The sequence below is a fragment of the Mustelus asterias genome, chromosome 7 (assembly GCF_964213995.1).
Source record: "Mustelus asterias chromosome 7, sMusAst1.hap1.1, whole genome shotgun sequence".
In the NCBI taxonomy this organism is placed as follows: Eukaryota; Metazoa; Chordata; class Chondrichthyes; order Carcharhiniformes; family Triakidae; genus Mustelus; species Mustelus asterias.
The window spans coordinates 98,438,535-98,453,942 of record NC_135807.1 but is presented as its reverse complement, the minus strand read 5'-3'; the positions used below and the strand labels follow the sequence as shown (position 1 = coordinate 98,453,942).

General features: G+C 40.9%; 1 protein-coding gene across 2 annotated transcripts in view; it reads right to left on the bottom strand.

Moving 5' to 3' along the window:
- Nucleotides 1-1,467: 1,467 nt before the first annotated feature.
- The window catches only part of LOC144495871 (ras-related protein Ral-A), a 70,559-nt gene continuing 56,618 nt past the window's right edge, over nucleotides 1,468-15,408 (bottom strand). For both annotated transcript variants that reach the window (XM_078216546.1, XM_078216547.1), the window contains 2 exons: nucleotides 11,081-11,255; nucleotides 1,468-4,490 (listed from right to left, as the gene is read on the bottom strand). In XM_078216546.1, coding sequence (XP_078072672.1) covers nucleotides 4,368-4,490; nucleotides 11,081-11,255 — 298 coding nt within the window. In that variant the 3' untranslated portion in view covers nucleotides 1,468-4,367. The remainder of the gene's footprint in view (nucleotides 4,491-11,080; nucleotides 11,256-15,408) is intronic.

The window sequence follows — 15,408 nt, the reverse complement described above, 5'->3', positions numbered from 1 at the left end:
TGTTCAGGTACACTGAGGGAGAATTTAGCATGGCCAATGTACCTAACCAGCACATTTTTGGACCGTGGGAGGAAACTGTAGCACTTGGAGGAGACCCATGCAGACAGGGAGAATGTGCAAAATTCACACAGACAGAGACCAAAAGCTAGGAATCGAACCTAGGTCATCCCTGGCACTGAGGCAGCAGTGCTAACCACTGTGCTGCCCCCATCAGTTGAATGATTTCTAAAGATTGCCATCTATGGACACTTCAACATGACACCAAGCATCCAGGAATAACTGACCAGCAACTTCAGAATTTCTGCGTTTAACTCTGCATGTGTTGATGCCAGAAGTCAGTTTCACAGAATTATGGTGAACACGAAGTTTCTTTGACCATGTTGAATGCAAATTATATTTAATGCTCTATTTCTTCAAACACTTTGGCTTTTCAGCACTGAATACGACGCCTTTAGAGTCATAACTATTCGTGTGGAAAGATACCAGAGTTCTGGTTCCTGTATTGAAGAGCATGAAATCAAGATGCATTTATTACAATGAGAAAGCTGGAGGTAGTGTGAATTCAAATCATAGAATCTGGAGTAAGTTCATTATTAGAGTACAGTAGTCAACCAAATAGGATTGGATGCTAAGTGGAGGAGGTCACTGAAGAGAAGGAATAGGAGAAGTCCAGAGGATCTGGATGACCCATCATTTACCAAAAAATGAGAAAACTGGATAAATGCCCACATTGCCCTGTGGGAGGTTATTTAAAAACACAGTACAAGACCATATCTGAAGACTTGGTGTCTCCTTATGTCACACTTCTCGCATTGTAATCTCAATGATCAGAACTGTAGCTCCATTCTGTTCTTCTACTCCTGGTATGTAGTTTTATCCAAATTTGTTGGTTCCTCTGCTTTAGATTTCAACTTTATAGTATCCTTTCCAGTCTCTCCAAACTTATGATATTTTGTTGATCTCAGTCCAATTTTCTTCCTTGATGCTTACTTATTACCAAAAACAGAAATTCTTCTTACCTTTCCAGTTAGTTCCCATGGTCCCTAAAGCAGTGCTTTCTAATGATGTGTTCTGGCTGAGCCCATAATTCTCATCTATGATTTCTTCATGGTTCATTCTACTGGTGATCATGCTGCCTGTTACATCCCTCTAATTCCACTCAGAATTGTCATATTGGTCTAGAGACACCTCTAAAACCTTGAGATATGGTCTTTTGCTGTATTTTTAAAGACCTCCCACAGGGCTGTGGACATTTATTCAGTGTTCTTTTTTTTGGGGTAAATGGGTCATCCAGATGTTCTGGACTTCTCCCATTCCTTCTCTTCAGTGACCTTCTCCAGTGAACCGTCCAATTTTATTGGTATCTTAAAATTGCTGCCATGGTCAGTTTTTACAGGAGGATATTTTGTGGAAGTTTATGATAAACTTCCACTTGGCATGAAAACTTTTTTTAACTTACAACACAATGCTGTAAAAATGTTATTTATTTTTAATGGTTCAACATACAATTAAAATGTTTTATGGGCAAGGGCATCAGCCTTTCTCAGCTTCATAACACCATAATACCCAAGCTCCACATATACTGCAAGTCTAATGTTAGTGGTTAGAATCATTTTCATACAATTCACACTGCCATACAAATTTCACAGTTATGCACTGCTCACACAAATTGTAAAAAAAAGTGTCTAAACTGCTTATGCCCAAACAAGGTTTATATATTTTGCAACAACTCTTAGTATCCCTCAACTCTATACAGTGCAAATGACTCCTACTTTGAAGTACATAACATTAAAAGTTTAAAACATGACAAAATGCAAATAATGCATCTAAATAAAAAAGGACAGAACAAATATCTTATATACTATACATTCCAGATTCCCAGCACTTCAGATTAAGTGGCATCATCCAGATGTTCCTGCTGAAACTGTTAAAGAATTCAAAAGCAGCTTTAAGTTTTGCCTTGACTGCAAATCCTGGTCAGTAAACCTCAGCCAGTAGGGAGCGAGTAGATTGGCTGGGTGGTGCGGGTTTCTGAACCAAACAGTTCAATCTTCATTCTTCCATTCTCCCACTAAATCTCTGCAGGACTGGGGACTGTAACATGAAGGACAATACATACATTTTTTTTTTACAAGAAAGATGTTTAACTGCTATTTGAACCAAAATGCATAATTAAATTCTGAAGATGGTAGCCCCAAATATCAAGTTAACCGAATTGTGTTCTGGGCTATTTGGCCCAAAATATGGCACGTTTTACAGGATCAGTAAGAAGTTCTTAGCAGTTATTGTCTGCATAATTCATTTGCCACACTCCTGATAGATGTAACCTGTAAAGATTTCAAATTAAGGCATTTTCAGATAAGTTTCTATTTACAAGTTTTACACTGCTTTTTTACAGTATAGCCCAGCTTGATTATATGCATGTGTATCTGCTATGTGCATTAGTGCCTCATTTGAAAAGCCAAAATCTGCCTCAAAATACCACTGACAATTACTGATATGACATAGTGAAAACCATATACATACAAGACTAACAAGTTAGATAACAAAACTAACAGTCTTAATTTGTCCCCAACTTAGTACAGATAATCAAACTTGTTATGTCTAAGTAACTCATGTTCATCCAACTTATCATAAATGATGGATTCCCGTGCTGAGAGAGAGCACACCTGTTCTCTCTGGCATGGAGAAATTCATTTCATCATAAAACTTGCCACGCAGGAAATCCATAGGATCAGATGGAACACTGGTTTTGAGCCCTATCCACAATTACTCTCCATTTAATTAATTGGGAGGGAGTAAAACCAATATTGCAGTCAATTTTCCAGTGGGCTGGTTGGATAAAAATTGCCCCAAGAGTCAACCATGTATATAGGTTGTCACAGCAGGCGCAAGCTTCTCAAGAGGCCAAGAGCTCATTGAAATCAAACTCTAGTATGATAAAATCCCATTGGTGACTAAAGAAAACAAAATCAATTCACTAGTGCAGATAACATACAACTCTATTTGCAGTTTAAAAATTGAAACCATAATTAAACCCCAGGCAATTGCAACATCAAGCTTCCCAACCTTCTCTCTCAAGACCAAAACAGGTTTATTAAATTTGAGGGGGCTGAACAACTAGAAATACTCGATCTGCCAATTGCAAAACAAAAGCATTGACTACTGCTCCAGTAACCCAATAGAGTCAAATTTCTCAACACGATCGCAAGAATGCCAGTTTTGCTCAAATTAACCAAACAAAATTGCACACTTAAATCATGTGTTTACTTAGTTAATTATGACAGGAAAAGGGAGTTATATCTCATTTATCGTTGACAAATTAGGCCCAATGATTTAAATGCCCCATGTCTTTTTACTCCTACTAGCAACTGGTTTAAAATTATAGTATATTGTAGAAAGGAAAATAAATGTTCTCATGCATGTGCAAATTTTCCCTATTAATTGCAATGTACTAAATGTCAAAGTGAGATTCTGGGACATAAACAAGCTGTGCACTCCACAGATGGAAATAGTTTGTTTTCTAACCTGTAACATTAGAAACCAGATAAATATTTTAATTGATTAGTAGCATTAAGAGGCAAAACAATGCCAAGTGGAGCTGCCAAAAATCCAACTAAGTTCTTTTCAAGGAAAAACACAGGTTACTCCACTTAATATTTAGTGAAGATTTTTAAACCATCATGTAGCAAGTTTTCTCCGCTTGTAACAGGTCAGAAGTGAATTAGAGTGTAATTATTAACAGCAAGTGTTTTGGTTAGAAAATGCAATGTTGAAAAAACCAGTGCAACCAAAACTTGCAATTGGACAGTGCTTCCTTTTTAAAAAAAAAACAGCAAATCTGGCAAGATGAAGTTCTGCTCAATAAAAGCTATTTCTCTCCCAAAATAGTGGTACTTAAACCTCAGTTTTTGCCAGAGGAAATAAAGAGCTATTGTATAGAATCTACAAATGCTGATAGTTCAGATTCAAAAGGTGATTTAACAAAGTGCTTTGCCTTGTGAGAGAAGAGAGTCACTATTTTTCCTTTAGTAATTTAAATGACGACTGAAATGATTAACCACCCCCAGACGAGACCCACCCAAAGAAACTTTTCCACAAGACCCACCCAAAGAAACTTTTCCAATGGTATTTTGTTTTTAAAAAAATGAACCTGAAGCCCAAATACCAACTGACATCGCACAAAAAGCAGCGCTTCGATTGACATGAAATCTCCTGATCAATTGTGTCCTAAAGTTGGCTCCAATTCATGCTTTCTGAAACCTGAATGTAAAACATTAGTGTACCTTCAATCACTCTGAAGGAACAGTGAATTAAATGAGATACTTAGTATGTTTAGACTTCTCAAATGGTTCAGTCTGCAGAGTTTATAAAATGCAACATCTTTCCCGGATCCTTTTAGCTATGCTTTTCCTTTTCTTTTTTCCATTCTTCTCTTTACTATCTTCCATTTTTCTTGCACGTATTTCTCTCATCAAGTCAAAGAAAACCTTCAAGGAAAGAAATAAGAGGGAAATACATTAGAGGGGTCACAATATGCCTTTGGAAGAATAAAGGTTGCACTAAATTGGGAAGTAAATTGAGGAAGTTATGCACATCTTCTCTGACAATGCACCACATGGCACACATACTAGGAAGAACTTGGTATGGAATTTCTCACAGCACAGTTGCTTGTTAAGTTTTAAAGCACATATCTAGGAAGCATAGTGGGGGTTGGGAGAGTTACATCCAAAATTCCTCAGGTCACAAGCTCAGATTTCAAGAGTTCCATTGGGAGAGCCAACAAAGGCAAGGTACAAGGAGGAAGAAATGTTGGCAGTTGAAACATTTTGGCACCATTTCTGCATTAAAGATATGCTAGAATTTAAAATCAAATCAACCTTGTTAGAAAATTGACCAAGTGGCAACAGACAACAGGGATAATGGACAGATAGTTTGCAGAATATGATGAATGGTGCCACACAAGGATCTGTATTGGGGCAACTATTCTCCACATTTATTAACTTGTGCTTAGAGAGCCATGTATGTACATTTGCCAGTGATGTGAAGATAGGTGGCATTTAAGAAACGTAGATAGAAACGATCTAATATTGCTTTATAGTGTTCAGTGAATGGGAAAAATGTAGCAAAAGGATTTTGATGTAGGCAAATGTGAGGTCATCCATTTTGGATCTAAAGTGGATAGAACATTGGAGGTTTCAGGTACACAGGTTATTAGAATGCAGTGAACAGGTACTGGGGGCAGGGTGATGTGTTTGTGCGCACGTATGCAATGGGCATGACTGTCAGGAGTTAAATTTGGAAAGACTACTACACGCAAGGGTGGCAGTTGTTTGGGAAATCTTCCACAAAACCAAGATAGATTGTTAACTAAAGCATTAATGGATATAGGACAAAGGTGCATATATGAAGTTTGGTCACAGATCAACCACGATCTCACTAAATGACAGAACAGGCTAAAGGGGATAAAGTGGCCGACTCTTGTGTTACTATGATTGAATGGACTGTCACAGGGCGGACGAGGAATGATTGAATGAACTGCAAGTCACACAGAGCATATGGCTCATTTATATATTTTCTCTGTCTGTACCCATACAGTTTTCTTTTTGTTAAACCCGTCTTGCTCTATGCAGTGCCATCCTGCTGAGGGGCTTCATACAGGTCACTGATAATCCTGCCTTGTAGCAGTTACCAGACAAAGGCCTCTGGTGACTTGCCTGCAATTTTCCCTGGGCTCAGGAGCATTGTTAAGATTTGGTTGTTCATTTTAAATATTTGAGAATATATTTACATCGAAAACTTACATTATGATGCTGGCTTTGATTAAAAAAAGTAAAGGTTGAAAAAAAAATGTGTGGCACCTCACTTATCTTTTAGTATCCTGATAAAGTATCCCTAATGTTTTTATTGTTGATTTTTTAAATAGGGAAGGGCAATGAATGCTGGCCTTGCCACTGAAATCCATATCAACTGAATAAATAAAGTTCTTGCTGTTCTCTAAATCAGATATTGATATCTTTATTGAATAGTAACATTATTTTAAGTGGAAGATCATGTAGAAGTGGCTCTTTCCTTGGAGTGGGAGAACGGTGAAAAAGAACAGAATTGCAAGGTCAGATGAACTATATGCAACCAAGTGTGGGCAATAAAATGGTAATGATTACATGAGGAACTGAAGGTTTAAGACAGTAACATTCCATTCAAGTTGCATAGCAAAATCTATTTACTCTTGCACTTTTATAAATTTCCTAGCAATTAATGCCAGTATAGAACTTTAAGTGTCCAGAATGAACTCAGGGCATGGATGGGTACATGGGACTGAATATTATAGCTATTACTGAAACATGGCTAAGGGAGAGGCATAACTGGTTGCTCAGTGTTCCAGGGTACAGATGCTACAGGAAAACAGGTGAAGGTGGTTATCTCGGATTGCAACAGGATCTTGATCAATTGGGCCAGTGGGCTGACAAATGGCAGTTGGAGTTTAATTTAGATAAATGTGAGGTGATGCATTTTGGTCGATCGAACCAGGGCAGGACTTACTCAGTTAATAGTAGGGCGTTGGGAAGAGTTACAGAACAAAGATAGAGGGGTACAGGTTTATAGCTCCTTGAAAGTGGAGTCACAGGTGGGCAAAGTGGTGAAGGCATTCAGCATGCTTGGTTTCAATGGTCAGAACATTGAATACAGGAGTTGGGACGTCCTGTTGAAGTTGTACAAGACATTGGTAAGGCCACACTTGGAATACTGTGTACAGTTCTGCTCACCCTATTATAGAAAGGATATTAAACTAGAAAGAGTGCAGAAAAGATTTACTAGGATGCTACTGGGACTTGATGGTTTGAGTTATGAGAAGCTGGATAGACTGGAATTTGTTTCCTCTGGAGCGTAGGAGGCTTAGGGGTGATCTTAGAGGTCTATAAAATAATGAGGGCATAGGTCAACTAGAACATAGAACAGTACAGCACAGAACAGGCCCTTCGGCCCACGAAGTTGTGCCAAGCTTTATCTGAAACCAAGATCAAGCTATCCCACTCCCTATCATCCTGGTGTGCTCCATGTGCCTATCCAATAACCGCTTAAATGTTCCTAAAGTGTCTGACTCCACTATCACTGCAGGCAGACCATTCCACACCCCAACCACTCTCTGCGTAAAGAACCTACCTCTGATATCCTTCCTGTATCTCCCACCACGAACCCTATAGTTATGCCCCCTTGTAATAGCTCCATCCACCCGAGGAAATAGTCTTTGAACGTTCACTCTATCTATCCCCTTCATTTTATAAACCTCTGTTAAGTCTCCCCTCAGCCTCCTCCGCTCGAGAGAACAGCCCTAGCTCCCTCAACCTTTCCTCATATGACCTACCCTCCAAACCAGGCAGCATCCTGGTAAATCTCCTCTGCACTCTTTCCAGCGCTTCCACATCCTTCTTATAGTGAGGTGACCAGAACTGCACACAATATTCCAAATGTGGTCTCACCAAGGTCCTGTACAGTTGCAGCATAACCCCACGGCTCTTAAACTCCAACCCCCTGTTAATAAAAGCTAACACACTATAGGCCTTCTTCACAGCTCTATCCACTTGAGTGGCAACCTTTAGAGATCTGTGGATATGAACCCCAAGATCTTTCTGTTCCTCCACAGTCTTCAGAACCCTACCTTTGACCCTGTAATCCACATTTAAATTAGTCCTACCAAAATGAATCACCTCACATTTATCAGGGTTAAACTCCATTTGCCATTTTTCAGCCCAGCTTTGCATCCCATCTATGTCTCTTTGCAGCCTACAACTAGATAGTCAATATATTTTCCCAAAGGTAGGGGAGTCTAAAACTAGAGGGCATAGGTTTCAGGGAGGGAGGAAAGAGATACAAAAGGGTCCAGAGGGGCAATTTTTTTCCAGAGGGTGGCGAGTCTGGAACAAGCTGCCAGAGGTTGTAGTAGAGGTGCGTACAATTTTGTCTTTTAAAAAGCATTTAAATGGGTATAGAGGGATATGGGTCAAATGCGGGCAATTGGGACTAGCTTAGGGGGTAAAAAGGGGCAGCATGGACAAGTTGGGCCGAAGGGCCTGTTTCCATGCTGTAAACCTCTGACTCTATGAAAGATAGAACAGGTGGTGAGAGATGGGGTGTTGCGATTTTGATGAGGGAGAACATCACAGCAGTACTGAGGGCATATATCCGATGGTTCGTCCACTGAGTCTATATGGGTAGAACTGAAAAAGGGAGAAATCACTGACAGGATTATACTACAGGGCCCCAAATAGTCAGTGGGAAATTGAGGAGCAAATATGCAAGGAGATCACAAAGCTGCAAGAAAAATAGGGTGCTAATAATCGGGGACTTTAACTTTCCCAACATTGACTGGGACAGCCATAGTACTAGGGGATTGGATGGAGAGAAATTTGTTGAGTATATTCAGGAGTAATTTCCCATTCAGTATGTGGATGGAGAGGATGCGAAATTTGACCTCTTCTTGGGAAATAAGGGCAGGTGACAGAAGTGTTAGCAAGGGATCACTTTGGGACCAGTGACCATAATTCTATTAGCTTCAAGTTAACTATGGAGAATGATAGGTCTGGCCCAAGTTAAAATTCTTAATTGGGGCAATTTTTGGTATTAGGCAGGAACTTTCAAAAAGTTTACTGGGGGAATCTGTTGGCAGGCAAAGGGATGGCTGGTAAGTGGGAGACTTTCAAAAAAGTGCATTAGCCAGGGTTCAGGGTAAGCACATTCCTCTTAGAGTGAAGTGCAAGTCTGGTAGAAGTAGGGAACCCAGGATGACTCGGGATATTGAGGCCCTGGTCTAGAAGGAGACACACGGCATGCATAGGCAGCTGGGATCAAGTGGGTCCCTTGAAGAATATAGAGGTTGTCGGAGAGGAGTTGAGAAATCAGGAGGGCAAAAAGGGGACATGAGATTGCTTTGGCAGATAAGGCAAAGGAGAATTCAGAGAGCTTCTACAAATACATAAAGGGCAAAAGAGCAACAAGAGAGAGTAGGGCCTCTTAAGGATCAACAAGGTCATCTATGTGCGGATCCACAAGAGACGGGTGAAATCCTAAAGAATATTTCTCATTGGTATTTACTGTGAGAAAGGCATGGATGTTAGGGAACTTCGGGAAATAAATATTGATGTATATATTAGAGGAAGTGGTGCTGGAAATCTTAACGCATCAAGGTAGATAAGTCCCTGGGACCTGATGAAGTGTATCCCAGGAAATTGAGAGAGGCTGGGGGGAAATTGCAGGTCCCTAGCAGAGATACTTGAATCATCAACAACCACAGGTGAGGTGCCTGAAGATTGGAGGGTGGCAAATGTTGTGCCTTTGTTTAAGGGCTGCAGGGAACTACAGACCTGACATCTGTAGTGGGTAAGTTGTTAGAAGGTATTCTGAGACACAGGATCTACAGGCATTTAGAGGGGCAAGGACTGATTAGGGACAGTCAGCGTGGCTTTGAGTGTGGAAAATCATGTCTCACGAATTTGAGTTTTTTGAAGGGGTAACCAAGATAGGCAAGGACAGTGCAGTCGACATTGTTTACTTGCACTTTAGCAAGGCATTTAACAAGGTACTGCATGGTAGGTTGTTGCACAAGGTTAAATCTCATGGGATCCAGGGTGAGGTAGCCAATTGGATATAAAATTGGCTTGATGACAGATGCCAGAGGGTGGTTGTAGAGGGTTATTTTTCAAACTGGAGGCCTGTGACCAACGGTGTGCCTGAGGGATCGGTGCTGGGTCCACTATTATTTGTACTAATGGTTTGGATGAGAATTTAGGAGGCATGGTTAGTAAGTTTGCGGATGACACCAAGATTGGTGGCATAGTGGACAGAGGTGGTTATCTAGGATTGCAATGGGATCTTGATCAATTGGGTCAGTGGGCCAATGAATGGCAGATGGAGTTTAGTTTAGATAAATGAGGTGATGCATTTTGGTAGATCAAATGGAGGCAAAACCTACTCAGTTAGTGGTAGGGCGTTAGGAAGAGTTATAGGACAAAGATTTAGGAGTATAGGTTCATAGCTCCTTGAAAGTGGAGTCCACATGAGGTGGTGGTGAAGGCACCATTCGGCATGCTTGGTTTCATTGGTCAGAATATTGGAGTTGGGATGTCTTGAAGTTGTGCAAGACACTGATAAGACCAATTGTACAGTTCTGGTCACGCTATTATAGAAAGGATATTATTAAACTAAAAAAAAAGTGCAGTAAAAATTTACTAGGATGCTACTGGGACTTTGTTTGAATTTACAAGGAGAGGCTGGATAGACTGGGACATTTTTCCCTGGAGCATAGGAGGCTTAGGGATGATCTTAGAGGTCTATAAAATAATGAGGGGCATAGATCAGTTAGACAATCAATATTTTTTCCCAAAGGTAGGCGAGTCTAAAACTAGAGGGCATAGGTTTAAAGTGAGGGGAGACACACAAAAGGGTCTGGAGGGGCACTTTTTTCCCCCCCCACACGGAGGGTGGTGACTGCCAGGAATGAGCTGCCACAGGCAGGTACAATTTTGTCTTTTAAAAAGCATTAGACAGTTACATGGGTAAGATGGGTATAGAGGGATATGGGCCAAATGCAGGCAATTGGGACTAGCTTGGTGTTAAAAACTGGGTGGCATGGACAAGTTGGGCTGAACGGCCTGTTCCCATGCTGTAAACCTCCGACTCTAATGTCTCAATGATAAACTGTCCTATACTTCTATCAAACAGCTCCTGTCAACATTTTCTCTTCCATCAGGTGGAGTCATTAAATCCAAAACAAGAATAAACTAATCCAGTCAAAACGAGAATAGCATATTGGTTCTTTACAAATTTACCCCATTATATGCACTTATTTTAGTTTGGCACATAACTTTGGACAGGCTTTTGTCAACCCCAAATGACATCTTTCTTACAAAAACCACTACCAATCTATGAAGAGATCTTTATTGAAATATTTTCAAAAGGCTACAAAGTAATACCAAGGACTAAAATTTAAAGGGACGTGTTTTCCAAATGCAGTGGTATAGAGCCAGCATGCAATCATGCATGACAACCACCCAGGCACAGCATTTAACTAAAATTAGATTACCTTATCAACATTGGCTCTTGTTTTTGCAGATGTTTCTACGTAATTCACACTCCATTGGTCAGCTCTGCTCTTTGCTTCATCCACTGATACTTGCCGTTTGTCCTCCAAATCTGATTTATTGCCAACAAGCAGGAAGGGAACATTCTCGTCCTCTTTTACCCGGAGAATCTGTTCCCTGGAGAAAGAGTCCCAAATTCAGTCTTTAAAAATTCTGCTCTAATTAATCAGAAGCATGGTTCCCTTGTAACTTGAATATGCACAAATAGACTGGATATAATAATTAATGGGAAAGAGAGATAAATTAATAGCATGACTGTTTGTTGGGCAATACTATATTTAAGTCCCTAAACACCCAGGAAATTGAATCATAAAATACAACAGGCAGTACATTTCAGATGGAGACACTCATGTACTGATTTAAATGATTAAACACAACTGTGAAGTGGAATATTGAAAACGTCTCCAAGAATGCCACTGTTAGTGCTTTACTGATCAGGTATTCCAGCTTGTGCTTCAAAGGAAATAGAATAGATCCAGTAGGGAAACTAGCACAGGTATGTGTTCCTGTCATTAAAAATTTAACTAGGAGTGCTATTTACAATCTATATTAATAGTAGATATACTACATGTTTGACAATACAACACCATGGGTGGGATTTTCCAGTCATTGCTTGCCCCAAGATCAAAGAATCTTGCGACCTTTGCTTGGTCCACTATGATTCCCGTCATGGGTGGGACAGTAAAATTCCACCCTACATGTTTGACAGCTTGGCAAGAATCTAAACCGAGAGGAAACAATGGGACTACCAAGAGATATAGATAGATGTGAATGGGCAAAGTGGTAAATGGAGTCTAATACAAGAGTACGAGATTATTCACTTTAGTTATAGGAACAGAAAAGCAGAACAAATGTTCAAAGACTGTACGCTTACAAGTGACAGAAGCTGGATATGCAGGTGTAGCAAACAGTCAGATGATTGGTGATAATATTGAATGGCAGACCAGGCACAAGGTCTGGTTCTGCTCCTATTTATGTTCTTATAAACTATCATGTCAATGCAGTAGATTGCATAATCACAAAAACCTTCCATTTTGTTGTGACAGTAGAATCAGTCATGTTTTAAGCAAAGTTTAACTTGTTAAACCTTCCCATCCATTGACATTGGGTTAGAGGTCTATACACTGGATTGTCCTACCCTCCTGCAAGAGGATAACATGGTTGCAGGTAACCGAGTCAGAAATAATGGAATAATGAATATATTAAACACAGTTTTGTTCCCAGTACAGCCAGAGGACAACACAGATTGAAGCCTTAATGATTAGGGTCAACTATCCAGTGGGTATACAAGGAAAAGCCCTTCAAAAATCCATCTACTACAACCTGCACTGACAAATTTATGGTTCAACTTCAGTTCTTGAACTGAAGAACTGCAGAAACAGGAGAACAGCAGGATGCTGAAGCCATGAGACTGTTCAGTTCTATCACCGTTGAAGATAGTCACAATATACAAGCAAGCTGCAGGGTAAAGTTTCAGACAAAGTCAATGAAAACCTGAGAAAACACTTTCACAAATACGGTGTCTTAGAGGCTTTCCATTGGGATTGAAACAGATGGAGAGAACACCAATTCGAGGGAATGATCCTCCTCCCCAATCTACACACTACAGACGTGGTAGGAGTGGCCAGAGTCCTTGTAGAGATCAAGTTCCATCTGGATACTGATGACACCTTACATTGCATTGTGTAGCACTTGCACCATGCGAAGTGGGACTGATTAATAGCAGATCTAGCAGAACTGGGCATCCACGAGGGGCTATAAGCCATTAGTAGCAGAACTGTACACCTGCAAATCTGTAACCTCTTACCCCTCCATTATTAAGCCTGATGGTGAACCCTGGATTAATGAAAGAGAATGTGAGGAGCACCAGACGTGTGAAAATAGGGTGCCAACTTGGAAGCAATACCACGCACATGAAACAGAAGCTGCAGAAAGCCATACGCAGAGCTATAGGATTTTGAAAACAGGTCAAATAAAGCTCTGAAGCCCTGCCACAATCATGAATGGTGGACTATTAAGCAGATGACCCTATGAACATCCTCAACAATGGCTAAGCCATTAAGGGTGGCACAGTGGCTAGCACTGCTGCCTTACAGCACCAGGGACCTGGGTTTGATTCCTGGCTTGGGTCACGGTGGCATCTGCATGTACTCCCCATGTCAGTGTGGGTTTCCTCCAGGTGCTCTGGTTTCCTCCCATAGTCTGAAAGACGTGATGGTGCATTGGCCATGCTAAATTCTCCCATGGTGTACCCAAACAGGTGTCTAAGTGTGGCGACTAGGGGATTTTCACTAACTTCATTGCAGTGTTAATATAAGCCTACTTGTGGCAATAATAGAGGAGCGAAGTCCCAGCATGTGACTGCAAAAAAGGCTGAAACACACACCCATCTTCAGCTAAAAGTGCCGAGTGGGTTATTCCTGTTGGCTTCCAAGGGCCCCACCATTAGAGATGCTGGTCCCCAGTTTATTAAATTTACTTGAGATATAGGAACAGCCAAATACACTGGGCACAGCAAAGGTCCCAATAACATCTTGGCTGTAACGTTTAGATTGGTGCTCCAGATCCAACAATGGCATCTACTTGACAATGATAAATTGCCCAGGTATGTCCAGTCTACCAAAAGGAGAATGCATCTCAACTGCCAATTACTGCTGAAATGCTAGAAAGAGTAATTACCAATACTATGAATGGTATTTTAACAATTATTTCATGGGATGTGGGCATTATCAGCAAGACCAGCATTTGTAGCCCATCCCTCATTACTGAGTGGCTTACAAGGTCACTTCAGCACAGTTAAGAGGTAATCACATTGCTGAGGGGCTGGAGGCACATGTGGGCCAGACTAAGTAAGGATGTTAGATTTCCTTCTATGAAGGATATTAGTGAACCAGATGGGTTTTTACAACAATCGATGATAGCAGTCAGTCATCATGGAATCCGTACAGTGCAGAAAGCAGGAAGTCGCCATTTGGCCCATCGTGTCTGCACCGACTCAGAGCATCTTACCTAGGCCCTATCCCCATAACCTCACATTTACCCTGCTAATCCCCCTAACCTACACATCTTGGGACACCATGTGGCAATTTAGCATGGCCAATCCACCTGATGCACACATCTTTGGGAGTATGGGAGGAAACCCATTCAGACATGGAGAACACAAACTTCATACATACAGGCACTGGAGTGTGGTGACTCGGGGATTTTCACAGTAATTTCACTGCACTGTTAATGTAAGCCTACCTGTGACACTACTAAAGTCACCCAAGGCCAGAATTGAATCTAGGTGCTATGAAGCAGCAGTGCTAGCCACCGTGCCACCCACTGTCTTCCTCCAAAGGTAACACTGAACTGTCACAATATACATGCGAGCTGCAGGATCGAGCTTCAGATGAAAAGTAAATGAAAACTGAAGTAGGCCATTTTCCAAAAGCCATATTTTTATTATCTCATCAATATTCACCTCATTAAACAGATTCATTTATTGGACTGATTGGCACCATTCATAACGTGCCCACAATGCAGAGGGGAACACCCGAATGGACATTCATTTAAATCCCCCTCTACACAGCTGAGAGACCTTTAATTTCAAAGCCGACAAAAGATCCTTATTCTGCCCAGCAACAGCACGAAGCTGCATTCTAAACCGACCCTTGGCCAGAAGATCGGGATATCTGCGAGTCAAGACCTGGCAGTGGGATATATGGCACAACTGTACTGTCAATAAAATAGTACGGGAATAAAATGGCCAAGGCAGGCAAAGAAACTTAATAAACCAGGATAAAAAGAAAAGATTAGATTAAATCTCCCTAACCAAAGCAGGACAAAATGACATTAACACCTAATCTCGCAAGCATAGAATGCAGACACAAAACATCAGAGGTCGATTTAGATAAGGGGACACATCGAGAGGATAATGGGAAACACATTAAAACACTGGGGCAAGAACAGGCAGTCCCATTAACACGGACACACACCATACAGATGCATATTGACAAGTCTCCCAGGGAACTTCCTGACCAGACAGCCCACTTTTTAGGTATTGTTAAAATTTATGAGCAAATATTCCCGCTCGAATTTGGATTCCTATAAATATCCAGAGCAAATGTGTAACTGTTGAGATCAACGTGGCCAAGCCACTGTTTCTGAGCTGGCTACGCGGGTCTCCCTGGGATCACAGTAATTGTACAATATAGAAAAACGCTTTGAACCTTGCCTTGCGACTCGACCTCCTTGAATGCACTGGGACAAGGAATTTTTCCCTACAACA